This window comes from Mustela erminea, chromosome 17 (assembly GCF_009829155.1).
Source record: "Mustela erminea isolate mMusErm1 chromosome 17, mMusErm1.Pri, whole genome shotgun sequence".
Classification (NCBI taxonomy): Eukaryota; Metazoa; Chordata; class Mammalia; order Carnivora; family Mustelidae; genus Mustela; species Mustela erminea.
Window position 1 is genome coordinate 65,441,319 of NC_045630.1, and position 27,564 is coordinate 65,468,882.

A 27,564-nucleotide genomic window follows, 5' to 3' on the forward strand; every position below is an offset into this window, starting at 1 on the left:
CCAACCTGGCGGCCGCAGTTTAGTCCCCGAGCGGCGGTGGCTGAAGCTGCGTCTCTGCGCGAGGCTCCTGCGGCCGCGTCGTGTCGGGACCCTGATCGTGATGGGGATAGAGGCGAGAGCCGGGAGGAACCAGCTGCTTCTCTTCACATCGGTCATCCTGTGTAAGTTCCCGGAGTTTCGGGAGGAATCGGTGGGTCGGGGCAGAGGTTGGAGGGAGGCGCTCCCCACGCCTCTCGCCCGCGGGAGGGGAGGAGTTGAGAAACCTGCCAGCCTCACCCTCCTGGTCCCCCTTTCCTTCCCTCCCCTCCCCTGCCTCCCCTCCCCCTCACTCTGGCGCTGGCTGGCTCCCCTCCCCCACACCCGTCCCCTTAGACCCCCCGGGAGGGGGCCGCAGCCTCCGCACGAAGCCAGAAACTACGGAGGGGGTAGCCCCACCTCCCCCAGCCTCACTCCTTGGGGGGAGCCCTGCGCACATCCACCCAGGCGTGCCCCTCCACATGCGCCTGGGAAGGGCCATCCTGCCCCCCAGTAGGCGCCCGACCAACAACGCACAACCCGAGAGAAGCCTGAGCCTGGCACCGCTGACTGTCCTCAGGGAAGGTCTAATGGAGGTCAGGTGCGGTGGGCATCTCTTTGCCTGGCTGTTGCTGAGGGGCTCTCTTTAGCTCCCCTGGATCTTTGGGGTGGCGGTGGTTGCTCTGGGAAAAGTGTCTGGGTGCAAACTCCGAAGAGGAAATAAATTTGAAATAGCGCCTTTCTCGGAGCAGGGACTTCAAGTTCCTTCCTGGGGGAGCTGCCTCGAGAGTCCTTCCTAAGTGTTGTTGACGGAGTGACTATTCCCAGGGGGAGGACCTGCCTGTGGGTTGGCTGGGTCCTTCTCAGAGCCAGGGCTCTGCCCTCCCCCAGCCGCTCCTGGGAGTTTTTGTTTCCTTTGTAAACTCCCTTTCCTGTGGAACAATGAGGCTCACTTGCGGGGGCACGCGGCTGTCTATAGATAGGTTTGGGCGGACCGAGTGTGTGGTTAGGGTCACCTCGTGAGGCAGCCTGGGTCCCCAGCTCGATCCGTCAGATTCTTGAGTGCCCGTGCCTCCGTGGATTCTTGTGTATGTGATCTGTAGGAATCTGTTTTTCCCTCGAGGTCCGTGCTTTAGGAAAGGTAAAAGAAATGAACAGTCACAATCAGCATCGGTGGTTATAGGGCAGTTCATTTTGTTCAGGTTTGAAGGGTGGACATGGATTCCCTGCTCTTAGACAGCTCCTTTGTCTCTTTTCACAAAAACAGAAGCTTTGGGGTAAACTGGACCAGAAGCAAGTCTGACCCTCTCCCTATTGTGCAGATACGGAAATAGGTCCGAAGAGGGGAAATGACTTTTCCAGATTGACAAAAGGACCTGGGAATGGAACCAATTTTTCCTGAGCCCCTTCTCCTTTTTCCACTGCTGGATCCAGCATCTCAAGCACCCTGTGGCACAGGAACCATGATCTCAAACATCAGCTTGGGATAATGCCCCGGGTCCGCTCTCCTGCCTTCTCTCCCTTGTCCCTTTCATTCTCAGCCTCCACTTTCCTCTTTGATTGAGTTGCTGCTCTTTTCCTGTTCTTCGCCTTTCTTACTTCTGCCTGTATCTTCAAACTGCTCAGGACACCCATGGTTCTTCTTTGGTTCTGGGTGGTCCTCCTGGTGATACTCAACCTCCCATCCCCCGCCTCCCTGTCCCCCCACCCCCGGCCTGAAGTTTCCCATCACTGGCATTGTCTGACCGTGTGTGTTGGGCTTACAAGCTTTCCAAAGCCAGCATCTTTCTTCCTTTTCCTCTTTCTTTTTTCTCTCATTTTCGGCATTGTGACTTACCCCAATAAGCACATACTGGCACAGAAAGAGTTGGGATAGCCCCCATCCTGACCTTGGGAGTGTCCTCTAGTCTGTTCAGGGATTCAAATGGAGCCTGAGGCATGTTGCATTAGCTTGACAGGACTGTGGGTCCTGGGAAGTGACCATGTCACATTTCAATGTGGCTGGACCCCAGGGGGAGTGATTTGATTAGTACAGTGAGGATGGAAATAGGAATCAGGTGACCTCACGGGGTTCTAGTTTGGCTCGCTGCCTTATTTGTGATCTTAGGCTAGTGCCCAGTCTTTCTATCTGTGGAGCAGGAGTAATGATACTTGTCCTTTGGGTCGACCAGGATAATAGCTACATTACCTGTACAGGAAGGGATGACTATTATTGGGCAGCTGTTAACCCCTTTGGATTTTGTGAGGAGGAAATAATACTGCCCCAGGAGAGTTGGTCAAAGGAAGCAAGGTATCCCCCTGCTAGATCCCAAATGGCAAAGGTTAAAAAGGTAAGGGCTCTTTCCTGGGTGTCTGGTCTGTCCTCTGGACCTGGGATGTCTGGAGCATATGTGGGTGCCCTTGTGTTCCTTCTTCTCCCACTATGGCTATCGTGGGCTCTGCCATCAGGGAGGAAGAAAGGACAGGATATGATCACGTCAAGCAAAGGCCCAACCCCAGCCTGGGAAGCCTTGTGGAGAGGAGAGCCTGAGCTGCTCCAGGAATTGGAGCCCGCATACTGAGGGAATGGGGTCTGGGAAAGCACAGCCAGTGACCAGAAGCACCGTCTCCCACTCCCTGGGGAGCCTGCACTTGGAAAAGTTTCCAGCCATCTCCCCGGCACAGGGTCATGTGTGAATAGCATGACTTCTCATGTAACCAAGGGGAAGAAGGAGAACCTGGGTTGGAACCCTTGTTCTCTCCCCCAATCCCACTTGAGTGGGGGACCCCACCTGACATTCCAGAAGGCAGGAGCTGCTGCCCCGTGTCTGAGTCAGTCTGTGTGCTGGTCTCCTCCGCTGATGCTTCTGACTCAGGCCCTTTCACCTTTGCTGTTCAGCTTTGCCTCCAACTACAACTGGTGAGTCACTTCTCTTCCCTCCCTCTGCTAGCCAGCTGAATTTACTCCTCAGAGACGCCCCTCGAAACCTGAAACCTAGTGGCTGCCGGAGCTCAGCCGGAACTAGGAACTGGGAAATGTGCAAATGCGCGGTGGTGGGATTCCAGTGCCTCCCTCTGTCTGTACCTCCCGGCTCCAGGATGCTTTCACTTCTCCGTGTTTCTCTCTAGTGTCTTTGTCACCTGGGCATGTCTGGGGTCTCCAGGCCAGTTTTGGTTTGGGGTAGAACACCTGTAAATAAAAGAATAAAAAAGTTTTATTTACTTAGAACAGGTTGATACATTGATACACACTACAAACATTGTGTTACCTCAGGCACCTTGTTTATTTCACTTGGGATGTCCTGGAGGTCTTTCCCGGTTGGCATTAGGGGCGTTGTGGTCTTGGTCTTTAAGATCCCACCGCTGCCCACCGTGCCCCTGCAAGTCACCCAGTCAAGGGCCACCTGTTCTGTGGACACCAAAAGGGCTGACACCTTTGCTTAAGATTCAAGATTGTAGATTGAAAAGCTACACCCATTTTGCACAATTGAGTAGGAAATAATGGAGCATAGTTTTCACATCTGTTAGTATTGAGAGACTGTGGGGGCCTCTAAACTCATTTGTTTCCCTTTCAGAGGTTCAGGAAAGATCTGGATGACCACTTGTCAGATGTAATTGTGAAAGAGGGTACAGCACTGTGGTGGGGGCGGATGGTGGGAAGCCACGTGAGTGGATGCACACTGGGCTTGTCCAGGCATTGAAAACCCAGAATTCATCTGTCTGGGACTCCCTGATAAGCAGGGTTTCTGTCTAAAGTCCGGCTGTGGCATTAGTTTCGCAACGTTGGGGTTAGGGCAGGAGGAAGCAGCTGGCTGACAAGGAAGCTTGACGCCAGGCCCCTGGAGAGAGCCCTGTGCGGGTGGGGCACAGCCTTCCCTAGTACTGGGGAGATGGGTGGGGAAGGGGAGGAGCGGAGCAGGTAGAACTAGAAATGGGAATTCTGCAGAGAGAGGGCAGGAGGGAGCCCTGAAGTGAAAGCTTTCCTGTCCCGCACTGCTGATCCATCTTCTGCCGGGGCCGTTCCAGCCCTGACGTCACTCCAGGTGCAGCCAAGAAGGGCGGTTTAGGCTCAGCCCACCTGTTGCTGGGCTCGCAGAGCCTTCCTCTTGCCCACGCATTCCGTATCTGTTCTACCCTAACCTTCAGGAGCAAGTTTCTTCTTTACAGAGTGACTGGTGGGGAGGAAAGGGGAAACCGGGGGCAGAAGCCCTAGGTCCAGGTTCTTTTTTTTTTTTTTTTTTTTAGGATTTTATTTATTTATTTGACAGAGATCCCAAGTAGGCATAGAGGCAGGGCCGGGGGGTGGGGCATGGAGCAGGCTCCCTGCTGAGCAGAGAGCCCGATGCGGGGCTCAATCCCAGAACCCTGGGATTGTGACGTGAGCTGAAGGCAGAGGCTTTAACCCACTGAGCCACCCAGGCGCCCCAACTGGGTCCAGGTTCTGATAGAACTGCTTTGCCAAATGCATTTGTTAGTCTAGGAAACATGGGTGTCTGCAGGGTTTTGAGCGCTGTGCTAGAGAGTAGGAATAAAGCAGTGAATAACATCTCAAGAAGTCCTGAGGGAAGCTGGGGGTCTTGGGAACCCACGTTAGGTAAACGGAGTATCCTTTCAGAGCCAGATGCCCTGGCTCTTCCTCCTCATTCCGCCGCTCCAACTTCCTTACGGCGGGAGGGTCCTGTGGAGCTCGGATGCGTAGAGGGGAAGTTTGGGTGAATTCATAGAGAAAACCAGAGAGGCCGGCTGGCTGGTTTCCCTCCTTTTCCTTCCCTTTAAAAAAAACGAACAACAAAACCCCACGGAATTCAAACAAACTCATGGCACAAAAGCAGCTTAAGGAACATTCTAATAATTAACAGGATGTATAGAGGAAATAAGGTTTCTTGATAAAGCAGCAGAAGGGAGGAGCTTCCCTCTGGTGGGTTTGATTGCCTGTACAGGGGTGGTTGGTGGTGGGTTCTGTTAAGTGTGGACACCTTTGCCCTCTGTGACCACCTTCTCATCGCGGCATGTTCAGTGGGGGGCACGGAATGCTTCTCGGGGCAAAGCACAGTGCTCGGAGCCGGAGAAGCACAGAGAGCTTGGATTCTCTTCCCAAGGAACTACGACATGCACTGACTAAGCCAAAAACAGCAGAATGTGCCAGGCACAGTCATCAAAGTACAGAGTGTTTTGGGGGCATACGAGTAAAGAGGTACATTTTTATTAAGAAATAATATGTGTTCAGTGCAGAAAAATGGGAAAACGGGAATATAGAGAAACTAAAAATTACATGTGATCCTATTATCAAGAGATAAACAGTACTGGTGTTTAATTGTAGTCTTCTCTATGAATTATATAGTATATATGTATATATACCTTAAATAATATGTACATGTATTTTTAAGCAAAGTGGGCTTTAAACAAATTCCATTCTGTAGTATTCTACTGCATGGCTATGTCAGAACGAACTGTTCACCTTTTGTTGGACTTTCAGGTTTTTTTCTTCCGCTGCGCTAAATAATACGAATACTGAATAATGAATAATAATGTGAAATTGTCCCTGGACATACATCTTATTTTTAAACAGCTGCTGCTTTTATTTTTTTATTTTTATTTTTTATTTATTTATTTATCTGACAGACGGAGATCACAAGTAGGCAGAGAGGCAGGCAGAGAGAGAGAGGGAAGCGGGTTCCCTGCTGAGCAGAGAGCCCGATGCAGGGCTCGATCCCAGGACCCCGGGATCATGACCTGAGCTGAAGGCAGAGGCTTTAGCCCACTAAGCCACCCAGGTGCCACCCTGTACACATATCTTTAAGCTTATTTTCTTAGACTACATTCCTGGAATTTGGGGAGAGATTAATGTTGACTGGGGAAAGTCATCATGGATCAAGGGGCATTTGAACAGGGTCTTGGAGGTTGGGTGGGCTTTCCTTGGTCTGATGGAGATGATCTGTAGCGTCATAGTTTTGGAGCCTCAGAATTAGACAGACTTGGGTTAAGATTCCCTTTCCACCATGGAGCACCTGGCTGGCTCAGTTGGTAGAGTGTAAGACTCTTAATCCCCAGGTGATGAGTTTGAGCCCCACATTGAAAAAGGATGCCCTTCTTACTTTGCTGTTTGTAGCTGTGTGATTTTGGACAACTGTTCTAAGCTCAGTGTTCTCATCTGAAATGAGATGATAACAGTAGTACTTGTCTCACAGCGTTTTTGTGATTAGAATCTAAAGACACAGGGACACTTGGATGGCTCAGGCAGCTGCCTTCGCTCAGGTCATGATCCCAGCAACCTGGGATCGAGTCCCACATCCGGCTCCTTGCTCCGCAGGAAGCCTGCTTCTCCCTCTGCCTCTGCCTGCCACTCTGGCTGCCTCTGCTTGCTCTTGCTCCTCTCTCTCTCTCTCTCAATCTCTGACAAACAAATAAATAAATAAAACTTAAAAAAAAAAAAAAAAAGAATCTAAGGAGACAGTGCGGGCCCCTGGGTGGCTTGGTTGAGTTTCTGCCTTTAGCTTGATCTCGGGGTCCTGGGATTGAGCCCTACATTGGGCTCCCCTTTCAGGGAGTCTGCTTCTCCCTTTCCATGTTCCTCCCCACCATTCATGCTTGCTCGCTCTCTCTTAAATAAATAAATAAAATCTTAAAAAAAAATGCATAGGGCACCAACCTTAATGGGAGGGCTCACTGTGCCATTTCTGCCATGAACCTCCATTGGTCGAGGCAGTCCCAAGACCTTGCCAGAATTCAAGAGGAGGGAACCGAGACTCAAGTCACAGTGTAAGAAAAGCATGTGGGATGAAATAAACGTGAAGATCCATATGTCTATTTTAGAAAATACAATTTGTCACAGTTTTATTATTCAGATACATAGTGATTTTCAAGAACTATACACTCAGTCTTACAGATTTCTACACCATCAGCTCTCTTCTGAATTGTATGAAAGCATTCAGGGGGGCGCCTGGGTGGCTCAGTGGGTTAAAGCCTCTGCCTTCGGCTCGGGTCGTGATCCCAGGGTCCTGGGATCGAGCCCCACATGGGGCTCTCTGCTCCGCAGGGAGCCTGCTTCCTCTTCTCTCTCTCTCTCTCTGCCTGCCTGCCTCTCTGCCTACTTGTGATCTCTGTCTGTCAAATAAAAAATAAAATCTTTATTTTTTTTAAAGATTTTATTTATTTATTTGACAGAGAGACATCACAAGTAGGCAGAGAGGCAGGCAAAGAGAGAGAGAGGAGGAAGCAGGCTCCCTGCTGAGCAGAGAGCCCGATGCGGGACTCGATCCCAGGACCCTGAGATCATGACCTGAGCCGAAGGCAGCGGCCCAATCCACCGAGCCACCCAGGCGCCCAAAAAATAAAATCTTTAAAAAAAAAAAAAAAAAGAAAGCATTCAGGGATTGAGTTAAGTATTAACGGCTGCATCACCACCTCAGCTCCCTTTCTCTTGCGCTTCCACTTCCACCCCCTTGTGCCGCCGCCTACCTACTGTTGGCAGCTCCAGTCCGCGCCAGGTCACCTGTGCTGGCCTTTCCTCCTGCCCTTTTTCTCTCCTGGAGATTTATCAGACTTGCCTGTACTCCAGGATCTCTCTGTCAAATAAATAAATAAATACAATCATTAAAAAAAAAATAAATGTAGGGGTACCTGGGTGGCTCAGACATTGGGTGTCTGCCTTCAGCTCAGGTCATGATCCTGGGGTCCTGGGATTGAGCCCCTCATTGGGCTCCCTGCTTGGTGGAGAGGCTGCTTCTCCCTCTCCCACTTCCCCTGCTTGTGTTCCTTCTCTTGCTGTGTCTCTCTCTGTCAAATAAATAAAAATCTAAAAAAAAAAATAGATAAATGTAGATCCCACATATACATGAGATCCTATGGTATTTGTCCTTCTCTGTCTACCTTACTTCCTTTAGCATAATGGCCTCAGAGTCTATCCATGTTAGCCCAAATGGCAAGGTTTCATTCTTTTTTGTGGCTGAGTAATAAAACATTGTATACATGGACCACATATTCTTTATCCATTCATTCATGAATGGACACCTAGGTGGTTTCCATATCTTGGCTATTGTAAATGATACTGCAGCCAACACAGAGGTGCGTGTATCTTTTCAAAGGAGTGGTTTTATTTTCTTTGGAGACACCCAGTAGTGGAATTGCTGGATCATAGGGTAGTTCTATTTTTACTTTCTTGAGGCGCCCCCGTACTGTATTCCGTGTTGTCTGCACCAGTTCGCAGCCCTGCCAGCAGTGCACGAGTGTTCCCTCTCCTCTGCATCTTTACCAATACTTGTTACGTCTTGTCTTTTGATAATAACGTGAAATGACATTTCATCGTGGTTTTGATTTGCCTTCCCTGATGATGCGTGATGTTGAGCATCTTTTCATGTACCTGCTGGCTGGCTGTAGGTCTTCGGAAAAACATCAATTCAGATCTGTGCCCATTTTTTTTTTAAAGATTTTATTTATTTATTTGACAGAGAGAGATCACAAGTAGGCAGAGAGGCAGGCGGAGAGAGAGAGAGGAGGAAGCAGGCTCCCCGCCGAGCAGAAAGCCCGATGCGGAACTCGATCCCAGGACCCTGAAACCATGACCTGAGCCGAAGGCAGCGGCTCAACCCACTGAGCCACCCAGGTGCCCCTGTGCCCATTTTTAAATTGGATTCTGTGGCATTTTTTTGCTATTGAGTTGTGAGTTCTTTATATGTTCTCAATTTTTTGAATAGTAATCCTTTATTAGATAGGCGACTTTCAAAATTTTTCTCCCATTCAGTAGGTTGCCTTTTCATTTGATGATGGTTTCCTTTGCTCTGCAGAATGTTGATTCTTCCACTGTGTGGAAATGTCATCATAAACCTAAGTCAAGTTTGTCTTTGTCGTCACTGGGGATTCAGCCAGAGTGTCCACTGCTGAAATTCAACGTAGACCTGTGTATTCATGCACCTGGTCCGCCATCAGAAAAGATCACAGACTGGGGCTTAAACAACAGTTATTTATTTTCTTTTTAATTTTAAAGATTTTAATTAAAAATTTTTTGAAGATTTATTGATTTGAGAAGGGGAGAGCATGAGGCGGGAGAGGGGCAGAAGAAGAGGGAGAAGCAGACTCCGGGCTCAGAGCTGGATGCAGGATTCAATCCCAGGACTCTGGGATCAGGACCTGAGCTTAAGTCAGATGCCTAATGGACTGAGCCACCCAGGCGCCCCAACAGTGATTTGTTTTCTCACAGTTCTGCAGTCTGGAAGTTCAAGACTACAGGGCTGATGGCCTCAGTTCCTCTGAAACCATACTCTTCGCTGGTGGTCTTCTCTGCGGGAGGCACCCTTGCTGTCTCTCCGTATAAAAGACACTGGTTAGATTGGATTAGGACATGTCCCAAGGGCCTTATTTTAACTGAATCATTTTGTGAAAGGCCACATCTCCAAATACAGCCCTATTTTGAGGTATGGAGGTTTAGGGGGATCACAGTTCCGTCCCTAACAAGCATAAACCATTGTGGAGACTCCCTCTGCAGAAGGGGCAGTGCTCTGATGAGCATCTCCTCCGGGGCGCCGGGGAGGCTCAGTCAGTGGAGCGTCTGCCTTCAGCTCGGGTCATGGGGATCGAGCCCCACATGGGGCTCTGTGTTCAGTTGGGACCTGCTCTCTCTGCCTTCTGTACCCCCACGTGCCCTCTCTCTCTCTCTCAAATAAGTAAATAAAATCTTAAAAAAAAAAAAAAACCCAGGATCTCCTCCTCTACTGACCTGGGCTTCTTTGGCGCCTCTTGGTTGTACATGTCGTGAAGAGGGTGGAGTTTTTTATATCCATTTAAAGTGTTTTAAATGGATTCACATCTTTCCCCCACTTTCTTCTGCTGTTTTATTTTTTATCATTTTTAAGAAGATTTGTTTATTTGAGAGAGAGAGAGGAGCAGGAGCAGGTGTGAGTGGGGGCGGGGGGAGAGCATCCTGGCCGGAATCCCCGGCCGAGGGCGGAGCCTGCCTCCGGCTTGTTGATCTTGTGGGCTGTGAAGTCAGGACCTGCTTCGAGATCAGGAGTTGGATGCTTTTTTTTTTCCTTTTAAGCTTTTGTATATTTATTCAAAAGAGAGAGTGAGAGAGTATGAGCAGGGGTAGGGGGCCAGAGGGAGAGGGGGAGGGAAACTCAGACTCTGGGCTCAGCAGGGAGCCCGATGCAGGGCTCTATCCCAGGATCCTGAGATCATGACCCGATAGGAAGGCAACCCCTTCCCCGACTGAGCCCCTCAGGTGCCCCTCTGCTTGCATCAACAACCTCCTGGCACTTGCACTTCTGTCTTGCACACTTGCATGGGTGCAGAAAAGCAGCCTCTACCTTTGTGCATGGGGGCACCTACAGACCTTCTGCAACCAGGGGCAGAAATCAGGCCTTGTTGCAAAATGGCTGTTGGGAATTGCGTATGTGCAGAGAAGCTTGGAGACTGTTTCAAAATTTTAAAACACTTTGGGCGCCTGGGTGGCTCAGTGGGTTAGGCCTCTGCCTTCGGCTCGGGTCGTGATCTCAGGGTCCTGGGATCGAGCCCGGCATCGGGCTCTCTGCTTAGCGGGGAGCCTGCTTCCCTTCCTCTCTCTCTGCCTGCCTCTCTGCCTACTTGTGATCTCTGTCAAATAAATAAATAAAATCTTAAAAAACAAAACAAAACAAAACAACAACACTTAATTTGGTGGGCTCAGTCAGTGGAGTGTGTAACTCTTGATCCCTGGGTTGTGAATTTGAGCCCCACATTGTGTGTAGAGATCACTTAAAAATGAAAGAAATCTTAACAAAAAACCAGACCGTTTAATTATTAAGTTCTGAAGCTAAGTTTAAGAAAAAGATTAATGGAGGGGCACCTGGGTGGCTCAGTCTGGAGTCTGCCTTCGGCTCTCGTTGTGATCCTAGGGGTCCTGGAGTTCAGCTCCGAGCTGGGCTCACTGCTCAGCGGCGAGTTGCTTCTCCCTCTCCCTCTGCCCCACTCCCCTCGCTCCTGCTCTGTCTGTCTCTCAAATAAACAAAATCTTAAAAAGAAAAAAATAGAAAAGAAATAAATTAATGGAAAAGCATCATTTTCCCCCCTGAAAGTAGAACAGTTTATTAAACTTTAAAAAAAAATTGAACTGTGGGTCAAGTTTGTTTTTCATTTGGGCGTACCCTGTCTGCCAGCTTGAAAAATGGGCTTATCTTTGTAGATAAACTTTAACAAGTAGATGTGGTAGTGAATGGTCTGCTCTGACCTAATTTGTTAAGACTCTGAGTTGTTCAATGTCAACTCGTACCAGGCATTATGCTGAAGTGCTGAGTACCCAGAATAATAAATAACACACGGTGCCTGCTCCCTGGGGGTTTGCTGTCTGGTAGGGGAGCCGTCCGCGGGCACAGATGATGTCATTATAGTGGGAAGTGTTTCGCCTAGGGTAGTTAAAGCCTCAGAACGAGGAATGAGGTCGGAAGCCAGGTCTGAAGCCAGCTCTGGTAGGATTGGGGGTGGGTGGGTCATTCCTTGGGCAATAGTGTGGATGCGTAGCTGCTGACCAGATGAAGAAAGAGGGGAAAGGGTGCTCTGCAGAGCTGGAGCGGCAGGAGCAAAGCAGAGGTTGGGAAAGGGCCCTTTGCTGGGAGTTTGAAGGAGTCTGCCGCTGGAGGAGAAGCTGAAAGGGTAGCGACTTACCAGAGGGGCAGGTAGTGCTAGACCACTTGCCTGGGTGAAGAGTCTGGATTTTCTCTTGAGAGGCAATATGCGATCCTTGAAAACTTGAAGCAAGTGTTAGATGAGTGTTTTTAGGAAGGGTGTATGGTATCAAGCTGCCTCGATTTGAATATGCACCACCACTTAGCTGCCTGGGGCCTCAGTTTCCCTGGGTTAGCAAACAGATGACAGGGCCTCCTGGGTGTCTCAGTCGGTTAATCGCAGACTCTGGGTTTCAGCTCAGGTCATGATCTCAGGGTCTTAGGCTCGAGCTCTGCCTTGGGCTCCACACTCAGCAGGGGTCTGCTGGAAGTTCGTTCTCTTTCTCTCTCTCTCAAATACACAAGTAAATCTTTAAAGAAAAATGGAGATGATAATAATAGTATCACCCAAGTCTCGAGGTTGTTGTAGGGATAAACGAACATCCAGGTAATATGCTTGTAGTAGTGCCTCGCACACAGTAAGCGCTCAGGAAATACCAGCTCTTCCTCAAGCAGTGGAGTGGAGGACGGATTTGAATGGGTCAAGACTAAAGAAGACGAAAAGCAAGTTACCTGAGACACCAGTCGCAATCCTTCAGATGTTGGTGGTACTAAACAGCAGTGGTCGGAATGGACGACGCAGTGCTTGCTGTGGGATTGACAAGAGTGAGGGAGAGACGGTGACTGCGGGAAGCCTTCCCGTTTGAGTGAGCAAGTAGTAGATGGTGATACCACCAGCCTGGAGAGGGGAGCGGGGGTTGGGGGTGGAGGCTGATGCGGGACGGGGTGTGTGAAGTCCTGGGGGAGAGGGCCGGAGGAGGCTCAGCCCTGGACAGGTAGGCACCTGTGGCTGTGCTGGGAGGTGGGCACCGGAGCTGGCCCCAGGTGGGTGCAGATGAATTTCGGGCTGTGTTTGAGATTTCCTAGGGAGAGTGTGGGAGGGAAAAGAGGCCTGAGATGCAGTGCTGGGAATCACTCATGCTAAGGGATTGACGGAAGAAGCAAGATTCAAAAAGGAGAGTGAGCAAATTCAGAGGCGGTGGGATGACCAGAAGGGCGGCACACAGAAACTTAGGGGCTGAGTGACTTCTTTTTAAGATTTTATTTATCAGGGGTGCCTGGGTGGCTCAGTGAATTAAAGCCTCTGCTTTCGGCTCAGATCATGATGCCAGGGTCTTGGGATTGAGCCCTGCATCGGGCTCTTTGCTCAGCAGGGAGCCTGCTTCCCTTCCTCTCTCTCTCTGCCTGCCTCTCTGCCTGCTTGTGATCTCTGTCAAATAAATAATAAATAAAATCTTAAAAAAAAAGATTTTATTTACCTATTTATTTTGAGAGAGAGAGAGAGAGAATTTCAGGCAGGCTTTGTGCTGAGCTGGGAGCCTGATTCAGGGCTCCATCTTACAGCCCTGAGATCATGACCTGAGCCAAGGTCGAGAGTCGGGTGCTCAATCGACAGAGCCGCCCAGGTGCCGCCGGAGTCATTTTCGGGGAAGGCAGCCGTCTGCAGGGCCTAGGCGTGCATTTAATACGATGTCCCCCCAAGAAGCTGTTATTAAATCAATGTAAATCATATAATCAGGGCTTCTTAGAATTGAGGAATGCCATAGCTGGTGATCTTAGTAAAAGCAGTTTTACTTCCAAGGTGAGAGCCCAAGACTGCTGCAGTAGGCTGAGCAGTGAACCAGTGTGTGGGGCTGGAACCCCCAGGAGGCCTGGGGAGGGAGGAGCAGGAGGCTGAGGGCAGGCTCGGTGCACAGGGAAGGGCCAAACATCGACTGAGGCCTTTGAGTTTTGTGGCTTTTCTTATTGTGAATTTAGAGTAGATCAAGCATCACCATGAAAAGGACGAATTTTCCTTCTGCTTTGTTTAGCACGTGCATGAGTGGGGGGCATCTGAGTGTGTGTCGTGAGCCAAGTACGGGTCCAGGCTTCAGGGCAGAGGAGTGGGGGGCATGACGGGGCAAGGGGAATACGAAATAGACGAGGACAGTCGGAGGGGGACTGCAGTGTCCTGATGGAGGTTGGGTGCAGTGAGGGCCGCTCTCCGCTCTGCTGGTCTATCTGAAAGTTCTAGAAAAGAGTTCGCCTTTTCAAGGCAGATACCATGAGAGAGGACAGTGGTTTGGTGGGCTGGGACATCAGCATTTTGCAGGCAGAGTTTATATTTATTTATATGTCTTTTTTGAAAAGATTTTATTTATTTATTTGACAGAGAGAGAGAGAAGTCACAAGTAGGCAGAGAGGCAGACAGAGAGCCAGACGCGGGGCTCAATCCCAGGACCCTGAGATCATGACCTGAGCCAAAGGCAGAGGCTTAACCCACTGAGCCACCCAGGTGCCCTATTTATATGTCTTACTGAAGAAACTGTGAGGTCAGAAAAATAAGTGTGTACAGAGGATCTATGGGCAGATGAGGATAATAATAATAATAATAATAATAGAAGATAAAGTAGTTACTTGGTGCTTCCTGTTGTAGGCACTTTATTTGTATTAGCTTGTTTAACTCTTAACCACAGGCCTTTGATGTAGAAACTGTTATTATCCCCATTTTACAGATGGGTGAACCGAGGTTCAGAGTGACTAAGGTAGCCTGCCCGGGTCACTCAGCCTAGGAGGTCCCAGAGCTGGGATTTGAGTCAGGCAGCCTGGTTCCAGAGGCTTGTTCAGGAGGGACGAGCGGAGGCCGGGGGGCGGGGGGGAGTTGGGGAGTGGTCCACGATGGTGAGGTGTCGAGGAGGGCATGCGGTGTGAGGCCGGCCGGGGCATGCAGCGACTCGCTAGCACAGTAGAGCTTGCGTATTGGAGGTCAGGCCACAGGAGGTCAGCTGCGATCCTGCCTCTGAGGGAGGTGGGGGTGTGTGGCAGGTACTGACCCTGAGATGTCAATTACTGAACCAAGACATTTATTAGGGAGTGCTTTTGGGATCCACACCTAGGGAAGGGAAGGGAAGCAGGACTGGGCAGAGGGAGAAGTTCAGCTGTATCGAAGCCTCAGCCTGTTCCCCAGCAGAGCTTTGGGGTGGGAATAGCCTTTCTGTGTTTTCCCAAGTTGGGGTGTTGGGGCATCGGGGCAGTAGAGCTGGGGCTCTCTGGAGCTGCCCTCCTGCTCTCATTCATTGCTGGGGCACTGCCCCTGCCCTGGTGCCAGGCATGCCCTGGGCCCGGCAGTGTGCTCTCTGTCCCCAGAAGGGCTGGGGGCTGAGGGCTTCATCTGGCAGAAGTCCCAGCAGCTGGAAAACTACTCCTTCATTCCGGAAGGGAGATCCTGCTCGAGCATCCTGCCGCACATCACAGGTAGCAAGCTGTAACATTTGAGGATCTTAAAAACAGAGTTCCCATCATCAAAGCAGAGGAGGCTGACTGGGGCGAAAATCAAAACATTTCATTATCAGCATTCCCAATAACAGCTGAGTAAGAATGTCAGTGTACCCAGTTTTCAATTAAGTGAAGGCTGTGTGATTTAATTTCTTGTCTCTCATTACGTTTGGTTGTAAATTTGACATTAAAATGTAATGCCCAATGTTGTACAGATACAATGTAATAATACTATTAGAGATAATTCACAGGTGAAATGGACCTGACTTTTAAAAGAATAACATTTATTGTGTAGTCTGCCCCCATTAAGCCATGGCTTTTCTGAGAAACCGCATGGCTTATAAAAGTGTGGTATGAAAAGGGGAAAGGGCATCGGGGTGGCTCAGGCAGTTGTGTCAGACTCTTGGTTTCGGCTCAGGTCATGATCTCCGGGTGGTGAGACAGAGCCCCGCGTCAGGCTCCCTGCTCAGTGTGGAGTCTGCTTGCCCCTTCCCCCAGCTTGCTCTCTCTCTGATAAATAAAAAATCTTTAAAAAATAAAAGTAAAAAGGGAGAAAAGAGAGTGTCGGGGGAAGCTGTGTGCTCATCTGAGCTCTGGTCTTTTATAGTTACGAAAACATGGGCTAGCCCCTTAACTTTTTAGATATATAATTTTCTCATATGTAAAATGGGAGAGAGAGAAACTTAATCTGGACTAATTCACAGGGTTGTGTCAAGTTGAGAAAAATGTATAAAAGTATTTCAAAAATTTAGTTTAATTTATTTAAAGATTTTATTTTATTGTATTTGTCAGAGAGAGAGAGAGAGCACACAATCAGAGGGAGCCGTAGGCAGAGGCAGAGGGAGAAGCAGGCTCTGTGCCGAGCAGGGAGCCTGACGCAGGACTCAGTCCCAGAACCCCAGGATCATGACCTGAGCTGAAGGCAGATGCTTAACCGACTGAGCTACTAGGCACCCCTGTATAACAGCAGTCTTTATATATTAGTTCGAAAACAAAACCAAAAACCAAAAACCCTCAAGGACTTTAGAGAACATCTAGTTCAAACCTTTCGTGTTTCAGGTGAGAAAAAGGAGGCTCAGAAGTCACCAGACCGGGGCGCCTGGGTGGCTCAGTGGGTTAAGCCGCTGCCTTCGGCTCAGGTCATGATCTCGGGGTCCCGGGATCGAGTCCCGCATCGGGCTCTCTGCTCGGCAGGGAGCCTGCTTCCTCCTCTCTCTCTCTCTCTGCCTTTCTGCCTACTTGTGATCTCTGTCTGTCAAATAAATAAATAAAACCTTAAAAAAAAAAAAAAAAAAAAAGAAGTCACCAGACCGAATTCAGTTATGTGAGTAATCACATAGAGGCAGAATGTGCTCGCATTAATCTAAGGAAGACGGACTCTTAGAATTATAACGAACGCACACTTGGTGGTTGAGCGTGGAAAACCCGAATGGGATGTTTGTGCAAGTGCAGGTCTGCAGCCGAGTCTGGCTCTCCCAGAGTCGGTCTCTGGTGCTGCCTGTCGAGTGCTGGACCCCCTGCCCTGCCACTGGCCGGTGGTGGTCGCACTTGGTTAGCCCTGCCCCCCCCCCCCCCCCCCGCCCCAGCCCTGCCCCCCCCCCCCCCCCCCCGCCCCAGCCCTTCCCCCCAGTACACACCACGTCTTCCTTTCCTTCTCCACTGGGCAGGAAGAGATTCTTGGGGGAGGATCTCGCCCAGTCCTGGTCCTGGCTCCCTCTCAGGCCCGGCTGTGTGATCTTAGGCACGATTCTTTCCTTCTCATTGGCTTGGTTCCTCGTGTAAAACTGGATAATAACACTTGTCCTGCTGATCTGTCACGCTTCTTTCAAGGATCAAACGATGTAGTGCATGTGAAAACACTTTAAAAAGCACAAAATGCCCTACAAATGTCAAGTGTTGTTATTATCCTCATTATTGCTCCTTCCCTCCACGACTCCCTGCCTCCTGTCTTCTCCCCCCTCCCCGCCTCCCCCTTCCCCCCCTCCCCGCCTCCCCGCCTTCCCGGTCTCCAGCTTTGCTGGCTTCCTGCCAGGAGTGTCTGACAAGTGGTTGCAATTAATTACTTGTTGAGAAGCCTTCTCTGAACCATGAAATGTCGGTGCGGAAGCTGTTCTTGAATGAGTAGGAATCCAATTAGATTATTGGGAGTTGCTGGGACGCCTGGGCGGCTCAGTTGGTGAAGCGTCTGCCTTTGGCTCAGGTCATGATCCCGGCGCCTGGGATCGAATCCCACGTTGGGGTCCCTGCTTAACGGGGAGCCTGCTTCTCCCTCTCCCCCTGCATCTACCCCTGCTTGTGCTCTGTCTCTCTCTCAAATAAATATATAAAATCTTAAAAAAAATTAAAAAGATTATTGGGAGTTGTAGAGGGAAACAGAAGGAGTAAAAGCAATTACATTCGAAAGAAATACTTCATTTCCATTGATAATGGAAGGATTGGCCTGCGGTTATGGCAGAAAGCATTTATTTTTTTATTTTTTATTTTTTTTAAAGATTTTATTTATTTATTTGACAGAGAGAGATCACAGGCAGAGAGGCAGGCAGAGAGAGAGAGGAAGAAGCAGGCTCCCTGCTGATCAGAGAGCCCGATGCGGGACTCGATCCCAGGACCCTGAGATCATGACCTGAGCCGAAGGCAGCGGCTTAACCCACTGAGCCACCCAGGCACCCCAGAAAGCATTTAAAGGAAATGTTTAGGATATTGGTGATGTGAGACCCAGGAGGAGCTTGAATCACAGAATCTCCTCACCTTGGAGAAGCCATGGGAGGTGCCCAGCCTCCGAAGCCCCGTCAGCGGGGATGCTCTTCTGTCCCCTCCTGATGGGGCTGCCCCTGTCCTCCTCAGGCTCGGCGCTGAGCAGGGTTGCGGTGTACACCTCGGAATCTGAAGTCTCCATTGCTGAGAACAAACGTGAGTGCAGGACAGCTCGGGGGTGGGGGTCTGGGGCGGGCGGGAGCAGGTGCAGGTCCCCAGGGACTTGGAGAGCATCCAGCACGGGCCACTGTTGGGGGCCATTGCCCCTTTCCCATGTGCTGCTGCGCCTTCCTCCTCTTCACTGCTGTCCCGTCTGCAGCCGCCAAGCTGCCCTGCTCCTACTCCGGCTTCTCCTCTCCCCGCGTGGAGTGGAAGTTTGCCCAAGGTGACATCACCAGCCTCGTCTGCTATAACAACAAGATCACAGGTGAGTTGTCCTTCCTTTCTGATGGCCCCGGCTGTGGAGGGACTGATGGGCCTGGATTCCAGGGGAGAGCTGCGGCCTGGGGCTCGGGTCCCGCGGACTTCCCGTGGCCTCTCCTGCCACCATCGCCGGCGTCTCTCAGCTCCCCGACTCATTCAGCCTGTCCTTCCTCTCTCCTGGTAGCTTCCTATGAGGACCGAGTTACCTTCTCACACAGTGGCATCACTTTCCATTCTGTGACCCGGAAAGACACGGGCACGTATACGTGTATGGTCTCCGACGAAGGCGGCAACACCTATGGGGAGGTCACCATCAAGCTCGTCGTGCTTGGTATGCGCCACTACCTTTTCTGTGTGGTCTTGGCATTCATTGCTTTCCTAAACCCTCACAGGCTCTGGTGAGCTTCGGAGCTCCCTGATGGTGAGGGCGCTTCTGGCTGGGGGCATTCAGCGTCCCGGTGCCGGCAGAGTGGGGCTGAGCCCCTGGGTGGGCGAGGCTGAGGACATGGTGTGGGTTGGAGGCTAGAGCTGAGGGATGGGGTATCAGCAGTGTAGCCTTTAGGCAGTGCCCTCTGACCTGGGCTCAGCCCCTTCTGTCCCCTTACAGTGCCTCCATCCAAGCCTACTGTCAGCATCCCGTCCTCGGCCACCATAGGGAGTCGGGCGGTGCTGACCTGCTCGGAGAAGGACGGCTCTCCCCCGTCCGAGTTCTACTGGTACAAGGACGGGGTCATGATGCCCACGGACCCCAAGAGCAGCCGCGCCTTCAGCAACTCCTCCTATAGCCTGGATCACAAGACCGGGGAGCTGGTAGGGATGGGGTAGCGAGGAGGGGGCGGGGGCAGCGAGGGAGGGGCGGGGGCACTGACAGAACCCTTGAAGGTGGGGAGGAGTAGCTACAGGTGGATTTGGCTTCGGGGTCAAGAGACCAAAGATGGGCACTTGGACACATGGCAGGATGAACGCTGCATAATGCGTAGAACAGTGGAGTCATCCTGTCGTACACCTGAAAGTAACGTGATGTGATTTGTCACCGCTAGTGCAGTTAAGAAGCAAAAACAGAGGTGCGCCTGGCTGACTCCGTCGCTGGAGGCTTGCGCATCTTGGTCTCGGGGTCGTGAGTTCAAGCTCCACGTTGGGCGTAGAACTTAAAACACACACGGAAAAAAAAAAAACACACGAAAAAGCAGAAGTAGGTCCTTGGCTTCTCCGGCAGGAAGCCACCTGTTTTCTTCCCTCCAGGTCTTCAACCCCATGTCGGCCTCTGACTCCGGCGAGTACATGTGTCAGGCACAGAACGGCTACGGGACCCCCATGCGGTCAGACGCTGTGCGCATGGAGGCCGGTGAGCGCGGGTGTGCGGAGCGGCGGCGTGCGCGGACCTGGGGTGGGGGTCGGGGTCGGGGTCTGCTTTCCCTCCTGGCGTCGGTGGTGGTGTCAGCAGTGGGAGTGAGCCGTCAGGGCCCTGACCTCTCGTTTGTGTCCCATAGCGGAGTTGAATGTGGGGGGCATCGTGGCAGCTGTCCTTGTGACGCTCCTTCTCCTTGGATTCTTGATTTTGGGCATCTGGTTCGCCTATAGACGAGGCTACTTTGACAGTGAGTATCTGCCCTCAGAGGCTGTCCTTTTTATCACCCCCCTTTCAGGGCACGGTTCTTGGGTGCCTCCTGAGCACAGAGCGGATAGTGAGCCCACACGTGCGGGGTTCTCTCCCGGGTGAGCGCCACTTACCGCCTGCGTGCTGTTTCCCCTCCCTTGCGTGTCCGGCCTGCTTCTGCCCTGCTCTTGCTCATGGTCCCGGTTCTTCTCTTTCAGGAACAAAGAAAGGGTGAGTGAGGTGCCGTCGTGGGGATCCCTGAGGTCGAGAACGTGGACGCCTGTGGTTTGAAGCTGGGATGGGCCCAGGGGAAGGGGCTGGAGACGGAGGTGGGGGCAGCCCCGTGTGGGCGGACATCCGGCTCTCTACCTGTCCCTGTAGTCTTGTGTTTGTCCTGTCTCCCCGCACCCACACGTCCCTGCTGAGAACTCTGTGCTTCTGTGACGCTGAGTCCAGCCTCCCCCGCTGGTGAGCAGCGGCTAAGGGGAGCACTAGGGACTGAGCATCTCCATCCTCTGGCTTGTCTGCAGGACCTCGAGTAAGAAGGTGATTTACAGCCAGCCCAGTGCCCGCAGCGAAGTGAGTGTGCTACCCTGGGACGAGGAGGGGGCTTCTGGCCTGTGTCCCTGCGCGGGAGATGAGCAGCTAAAGGCCAGGAGAGAGCTGATTTGATGTTTCTGTCTCCCCAGGGGGAGTTCAGGCAGACTTCGTCGTTCCTGGTGTGACCCTGGTCCAGCTCACCTCCTGTCCTCTGTGCTTGCCTTACGCTGGTGCTACCAGACTCTGGCCCATGATATCTGTACTTTCACAGAATGCCTTACGTGTCTTCTAGCCCCACAAGGGTCCCCACTTTTTTCTTAGTTAGGATGTGTTTTTTGTTTTGTTTTTTTAAATAATGTCGGCTGTGCCCCGCTTCCTTCTGCCCCCTCCCCTCTGTTCCCACCACTGCTGAGTGGTCTGGGACTTGTTTAAAGCTTTCCTTCCCCATCCCTGTGAGGGATCAGGCAGGAGTCCTGATTGATACGCGTTGACCTCCCTCCAGGCAGGCGGCAACAGTGGCCGGCACTCTCTACCCACCCACCCCAACCCTGTGACAGGGCCTATGAGTAGTGACCTTGAGCTTATCCCCGGCCCTTTCCTCATGCTGAGGAGGTATCTGCGGTTCCAGGGTGGAGACTGGAGACCGAGCCGCTGATGGCTGACAGGTTGCTTGGGGACCGCACCCAGTCTCTCCTGCCTCTGCAGCCCCCTTTGTTCTGTCTTCCCACGGGAAGTGCCCCTGCGATCCTCTTGCACTGTCCTCGACACAAGCAGACCGGCACCAGCTGTGTCTTCGGGAACAAAACAGGAGCTTTGGTTCTGTGTGGAGAGCACAGCCAGCTTTCAGGGGACATGAAGCAGAAGCGCTTTAAAACTACAGAGAAAAGGAAGTTGGAGCTGGAAGCTCAGACTGTCACCGTTGGCTGCAGCAGCTGGGCCGACGCTGTTGGGATACGTCTGCAGGGCGGTGGGAATGTGTGCAGGAGCTCTTAGCCCTTTGCGGAGCGTGTGTGTGCCTGCGTGCGTGGTCTCAGTTGCTGAAATCCTGTGTGTGCAGGAGGGCTTCTTGGCTCTTCGGTGAGATTTTGTTGGTGTGTGTTTGGATGTTGCTGGAAATAAAACCTTGGTTTATCAGAGCTTCTTGCTGTGGGAAGTGGGGAAATGAGGTTCCTGGGCTCCATTGTACAAACAGGAAGCTGCCCGAAGCGCCATTTCCCTGCAACCTGGCCTGGTCCCGGCTCCCTGTCCCACCCCTTCCTGGTTCCTGTCTCAAGGTGGAGCCTCTGAGCGCCCGACCCTCAGTCTAGAGCCCTCTTGTGGCAGCGGCAGAGCCTTCTGCTGGAGGGTGCCCCGGGGAAGTGGAGCCGGTGCTCCGGGCTTCTGCAGGGTCTCCTCCACCGTGTGGGAGGAGAATGTGCCACCTCCCCCTCTGCCAGCCAGATGCATTAACAGACTAATCTGCGGCTGTGCGGAAACTCCAGAGCCCGAGGCAGGAGGATTCCTCAAACCCTTTGAAGAAGTCCTTCTTTAGTAGTAGTTTAAAGCAGCAATTACTACTTTATTTAAGCGGGATGGGGAGGGGGTGCTGTTTGAGGAAAAGACCGTTTTGAGACCAGGACAGAAGACTGGATGGTTGGGCGGGAGTGAGCAGCAGTAAGCAGGGTGGCCTGCCTGTCGTTGCTTCCTTCTGTCCATCCGGAGCCTTTTCTGCCCTTAGATTTCTGTTTCCCCATCTACCACGGTCCCCCAGTCTATTAACCAGCAAGAGGGCAAGTACGGGGTTTCCCAGGGCTGATATTGCTTCTTTCTGTGGAGGACGCTGAGCCCCACTTGGCCATGTTTTATTCCCTTATCTGGAAATCCCTAACAGAATCGAGTGTTCTATCAAGAATCCAAAAGGAAAAACGAAACCAACCAGACCATCAGTTAAGGGTCATGCACCAATAAAAAGTAAATATTCCAGATGGAAATAAAATTTAATGAAACAATAAAAGTAGAGATTATGGAACGGTTCAGTAAGAATGAGATTTTTAAAGTATGTTTCAGCTTTGTGTCTTGCTTGGGAGATGGGGGCGGGCGGGGGGTTGCGGAGAGAAAACACCACAGGAAAGCAGAGGTAGGTGATTCATTGTTCCTTTAAGTCTGAGGGGAAGGGTTCCTCACTCCCTCAGTCGCTTGTGGTGAGCTGGAGTCATTTATTACCGGCCTTGGAATTTACCTCTGCAGCTTACCGCAGCCTCTATGAGTTGGAAAACACCTTGTCTTGTTTTCATTTTGAAATGTCAAAACTCATTTTTGTAATAAATGTTTATTTTTCACATTGAGTTTGTTTAAAATCCTGAGGGTCTGTGTTAAAAGAAGAGGGACTTCGGAGTGACTTGGATATTCAGAATCTTCCTGATAGCCTTATTAAGAGATTTGAGGAATCCTTCCACAGGGGGGGAGAATGTGTCTTAGCCTAAGAGTTGGCCTGTGCCTGAATGGGGTTGATGCAAATGGACATTCTCTTAAACTGAAGTAGCACCTGGGGGAAGCAGTTCTATGGAGACAGGTGTTTTGAGAGACAAACCCAGTGTGATTGGGGAGAAAATGATTGTCAAGGATGTCTGCCTTTTTTTTTTTTTTTAAGATTTTGTTTATTTGACAACACAAGTTGGGGGAGTGGTGGGGAGTAAGTAGGGGAGGGAGAAGCAGGCTTCCCACTGAGCAAGGAGTCTGACCCAGGGCTCATCCCAGGACCCTGGGATCATTCCCTGAGGTGACTGGCAGGTGCTTAACCGAGCCACCCAGGTGCCCCAGGATGTGTTTTGTCTTAACAGATTCTACAGACGGGGGCGCCTGGCTGGCTCAGTTGGTGGGGCATACACCCCTTGATTTGGGGGTTGTAGGTTGTAGGTTTCAGCCCCATGTTGGATGTAAAGATTACTTAAAATCTTAAAAAGGGGTGGTTAAGTGACCAACTTTTGATCTCAGCTCCGGTCTTGATCTAGGGTCCTGAGTTCAAGCCCTGCATTGGGCTGCCCACTGGGTGTGGAGCCTACTTAAAAAACAACTTTAGAACAGAATCTATAGAGGAAGAACAGGAGGGAAATAGGTTTGGTCCATTTCAGAATGAAGGGACAAGTATGTTTTATGGAGGTCCATTTCAGAATGAAGGGACAAGTATGTTTTATGGAGGTATGGGACAACTTAAGGGGAATAAGTGAAGAAAATTGCAACTTTAAGGAAAAAAAGCTCTAGTTCTGTAGATCCTTTGATTTAGTACCCCTTTGGTATTAGCTGTAAAAATTTAATGAACTGGGAATTTTTCTTTCTTGAGGGGTAACTTGTTGAATGATTATTATCACCCATTCAATTATTTACTGGTATTACCAATTTCTCTATTGCACAGACGGGGAAAAGAGGCACAAACGCTAAGTAACTTGCCCAAATTCACAACCAGTATTCGGCAAGTGAAAGGTCTAGGATTCAAGAGAGCTGGGAGAGAAGGTTCCGAAAGGGAAAGAATTCGAAAAGAGGAGGAGGAGCTGGAAACAAGTTCACTTTCTTTTTAGAAGTGGATGTGTGGGTGTTAGGAAAGAGGACATTGAAAGTAATGATGTCCACCTCGGCTCCCTGCCCCCACCCCCAACTGTGACTGTCACTTTAGTCTGACGTCCCAAAAGCACCTATAGGACAGAATAGCCTAAGAGTGCCACCTTCTGGAATGAAGGATAAAGCCACTGCATGTTTGCCAGTGACACAGAGGCAAGGCATGCATATATTTGTGGACGGCAAAGAGAAGAGCAACATCAGCTTGCAGAATGAGAATTCAAAAACATCTCGATGGAACAAATGTGGTTACCAGAGGGGAGGGGGGTGGGGGCTACGCGTGAAACAGGTGAAGGGGAGTGAGTCCATCTCTCTTGACTGCTGAAATACATGAAGTTGTGCACCTGATAATATGACACTGTATTAGCTACACTGGAATTAAAAATAAAATCTCAATAAGCAGGAATGATACACTCGATCTTACAGACCAAAATTCAATAGTAGAAAGTGTAATATTCTGCCTTTGGGTCCAAACAGTTAACTGGTCACAAATAAAGATGGGAAGAGGGGCGCCTGGGTGGCTCAGAGGGTTAAAGCCTCTGCCTTCAGCTTAGGTCAACATCTGGAACTAGGCAGTCAGTCTGCTGATGGCATTTGCCCCCGTATCAGCTTCTTGAGGTGCCACACTTCAAGATCTTGGACTATAGACCAACTGGAACCTGTTCATAAACATGATGTGGATGGTATAAAAGAGTCAACAGCAAGGTAAGAGTCAAAGACTCTAGGAAGACAAAATTATGGCCTATAGATTTTAAAGATTACTGTATGGATGGCTCAAGGAAGAAAATTAGGACCAGTGGCTGGATGTCTGAAGAAGACGGGTTATAATTGACTGTGCTCTTCAGAGCTCTCAGGAGCATGGTGAGTGCCAGCTTTGGAGTCGCAGACCATGCTTGACTCCCCCCTTTGATGTTGGCAGAGTTTTCTCTGTCAGTCTCTTGTCACCTAACAAATGGTGGTAATACCCAGCCTGTGACTTTTTTTTTTTTTTAAAGATTTTATTTATTTATTTGACAGACAGAGATCACAAGTAGGCAGAGAGGCAGGCAGAGAGAGAGAGAGAGAAAGAGGGAAGCAGGCTTCCTGCGGAGCAGAGAGCCCGACGCGGGGCTCGATCCCAGGACCCTGAGATCATGACCCGAGCCGAAGGCAGCAGCCCAAACCACTGAGCCACCCAGGCGCCCCGCCTGTGACGTTTTTAGAATCAAATGAGGCAAGATCTGGAAAGCACTTTATGTTACACCACACAAGAGCTGAGCATGATTGCTTTCAAACTGGGTATTTTAAGCCAGAGGTTGGCACACTTATAGCAAATGACCAAAGAATAAAATTTTTATAACTATTACAAAAGTTTATTTAACAAAAAAGTTCAATAAGAAATGTGCTTGACCTAATTTTTATATTGCATTAAAACGTGCTGTAGAAAAAAGACATGGCCGCATTTGATTTCTCTGGCTTATATTCTGGTTTAGTTCGTACTCTGTGGAAGGCTCCTACCATGATGATAGTCATTCCTCCAATTATCATCATTCCAGTGTTACTCTGTCTCCCACTGGCTGCCACTTCGCACGCTCATCCTCACAGAATTCATGAAGGTATCCAATCATGATATTCCTTAGACGTAGCTGCTACCATTTAATTCCAATGATAACTTCTTGCCCATAAATTTTTCCAGCTCGGCGTGTGGCATTCACCCGGCAAGCTCAAAGATACCTTCAAAGAAATTTTTTTAGACTTCTAGACATACAGTCTCTATACAACTTTATATAGCAAGAAAACATGCATAGACTGTGAATGAACATGGCTGTGTTCCATTAAAACTTAGTTTATGGGGGTGCCTGGGTGGCTCAGTGGGTTAAAGCCTCTGCCCTCGGCTCGGGTCGTGATCCCAGGGTCCTGGGATCGAGCCCCATATCGGGCTCTCTGCTCAGCAGGGAGCCTGTATCCTCCTCTCTCTGCCCGCTTCTCTGCCTACTTATGATCTCCGTCTGTCAAATAAATAAATAAAATCTTTTTTTTTTTTTAAAGATTTTATTTATTTATTTGACAGAGAGAGATCACAAGTAGGCAGAGAGGCAGGCAGAGAGAGAGAGGAGGAAGCAGGCTCCCTGCTGAGCAGAGAGCCCAATGCGGGACTCGATCCCAGGACCCTGAGATCATGACCTGAGCGGAAGGCAGCGGCTTAACCCACTGAGCCACCCAGGCGCCCCAAATAAAATCTTTAAAAAAAAACACTTCATTTATGCACACAAAAATGTGAATTTCAGGGGCACCTGGGTGGCTCAGTGGGTTAAGCCTCTGTCTTCAGCTCAGGTCATGATCTCAGGGTCCTGGGATCGAGCCCCGCATCAGGCTCTCTGCTCGGCAGGGAGCCTGCTTCCTCTTCTCTCTCTGCCTGCCTCTCTGTCTACTTGTGATCTCTGCCTGTCAAATAAATAAATAAAATCTTTAAAAAAATATGTGAATTTCATAATTTCCATGTCATAAAGTAATGACCTTTTGATTTTTTCCCCATTACGTAGAAATGTAAAAAGCAATCTTAGACCGTAGGCTGCACAAGAACAGGTGATGGGACAGCAATTAGTATTTTACTTGAGGTTAAAAGACCCCATCTTTTTCTAATTAAGTTATTTTATTATTTTTTAAATGACTTTTGGTTACTTAGGCATTATATTTGTTTATTTAAGAGAGAGAGAGGGAGAGCATGTGTACACACTCCTGAGCAGAGGGGGAGAATCCCAAGCTCAGTCTCTAAGATCATGACCTGAGCTGAAGACAAGAGTTGGACACTTAATTGAGCCACCCAGGTGCCCCTCTAATTAAGACATTTTAATTTCAGTATAGTTAACATACAGTGTTGTATTAATTGTAGGTGTACAATATAGTGATTCAACAATTCTATACATCACTCAGTTCTCATAAGAGGTAACTCCATTTGGTTTTGAATGCAGACTAAGATTCCTTTGGTCCAGGTCTGTAACCTCTCTGGGGAGAAAGGAACTCAAGACAGAGTGGGTGGTAGCAGCTGGACAAGTATAAAGTGAAATCATCAGAGGGTGCAGGAGAGCAAGCAGGGAAGGGAAAAATCAATATGCCAGTGAGAATTGATGGGGAGGAAGGTCTAACTGATGGAGAGATCCATACCCATTAAGTTATTTATTTTATTTTATTTTAAAGATTTTATTTATTTATCAGAGAGAGAGAGAGAGCGAGCACAGGCAGACAGAATAGCAGGCAGAGGCAGAGGGAGAAGCAGGCTCCCTGCTGAGCAAGGAGCCCAGTGTGGGACTCGATCCCAGGACACTGGGATCATGACCTGAGCCGAAGGCAGCTGCTTAACCAACTGAGCCACCCAGGCGCCCCTATTTTATTTTATTTTTAAAAAGATTTATCCACTCATCTTTTTTTTTTTTAAGATTTTATTTATTTATTTGACAGACAGAGATCACAAGTAGGCAGAGAGGCAGGCAGAGAGAGAGTGGGGGTGAGGTGGGGGGAGAAGCAGGCTCCCTGCTGAGCAGAGAGCCTGGTGTGGGGCTCAATCCTAGGACCCTGAGATCATGACCTGAGCCAAAGGCAGATGCTTAACCAACTGCGCCATCCAAGCAATCCAGCCACCTAAGTCATTTTAGAACAACACTTATATTCACTTTCTGTTTCTAGTTGATTCCTAGTTAGTTATTAAACTATGTGGAAATAATGCAATAGTTTTCAGTA

The 27,564-nt window shown here is 49.9% G+C and overlaps 1 protein-coding gene across 1 annotated transcript; it reads left to right on the forward strand.

Moving 5' to 3' along the window:
- On the forward strand, positions 1-22,574 carry F11R (F11 receptor). The gene is made up of 10 exons (XM_032317754.1): positions 1-161; positions 17,787-17,852; positions 18,016-18,123; positions 18,304-18,450; positions 18,727-18,929; positions 19,362-19,464; positions 19,610-19,717; positions 19,935-19,947; positions 20,247-20,295; positions 20,406-22,574. The coding sequence occupies exons 1-10, from the start codon at positions 101-103 to the stop codon at positions 20,439-20,441; spliced, it is 894 nt and encodes a 297-aa protein (XP_032173645.1). The 5' UTR covers positions 1-100; the 3' UTR covers positions 20,442-22,574.
- The last annotated feature ends 4,990 nt before the right edge of the window (positions 22,575-27,564 follow it).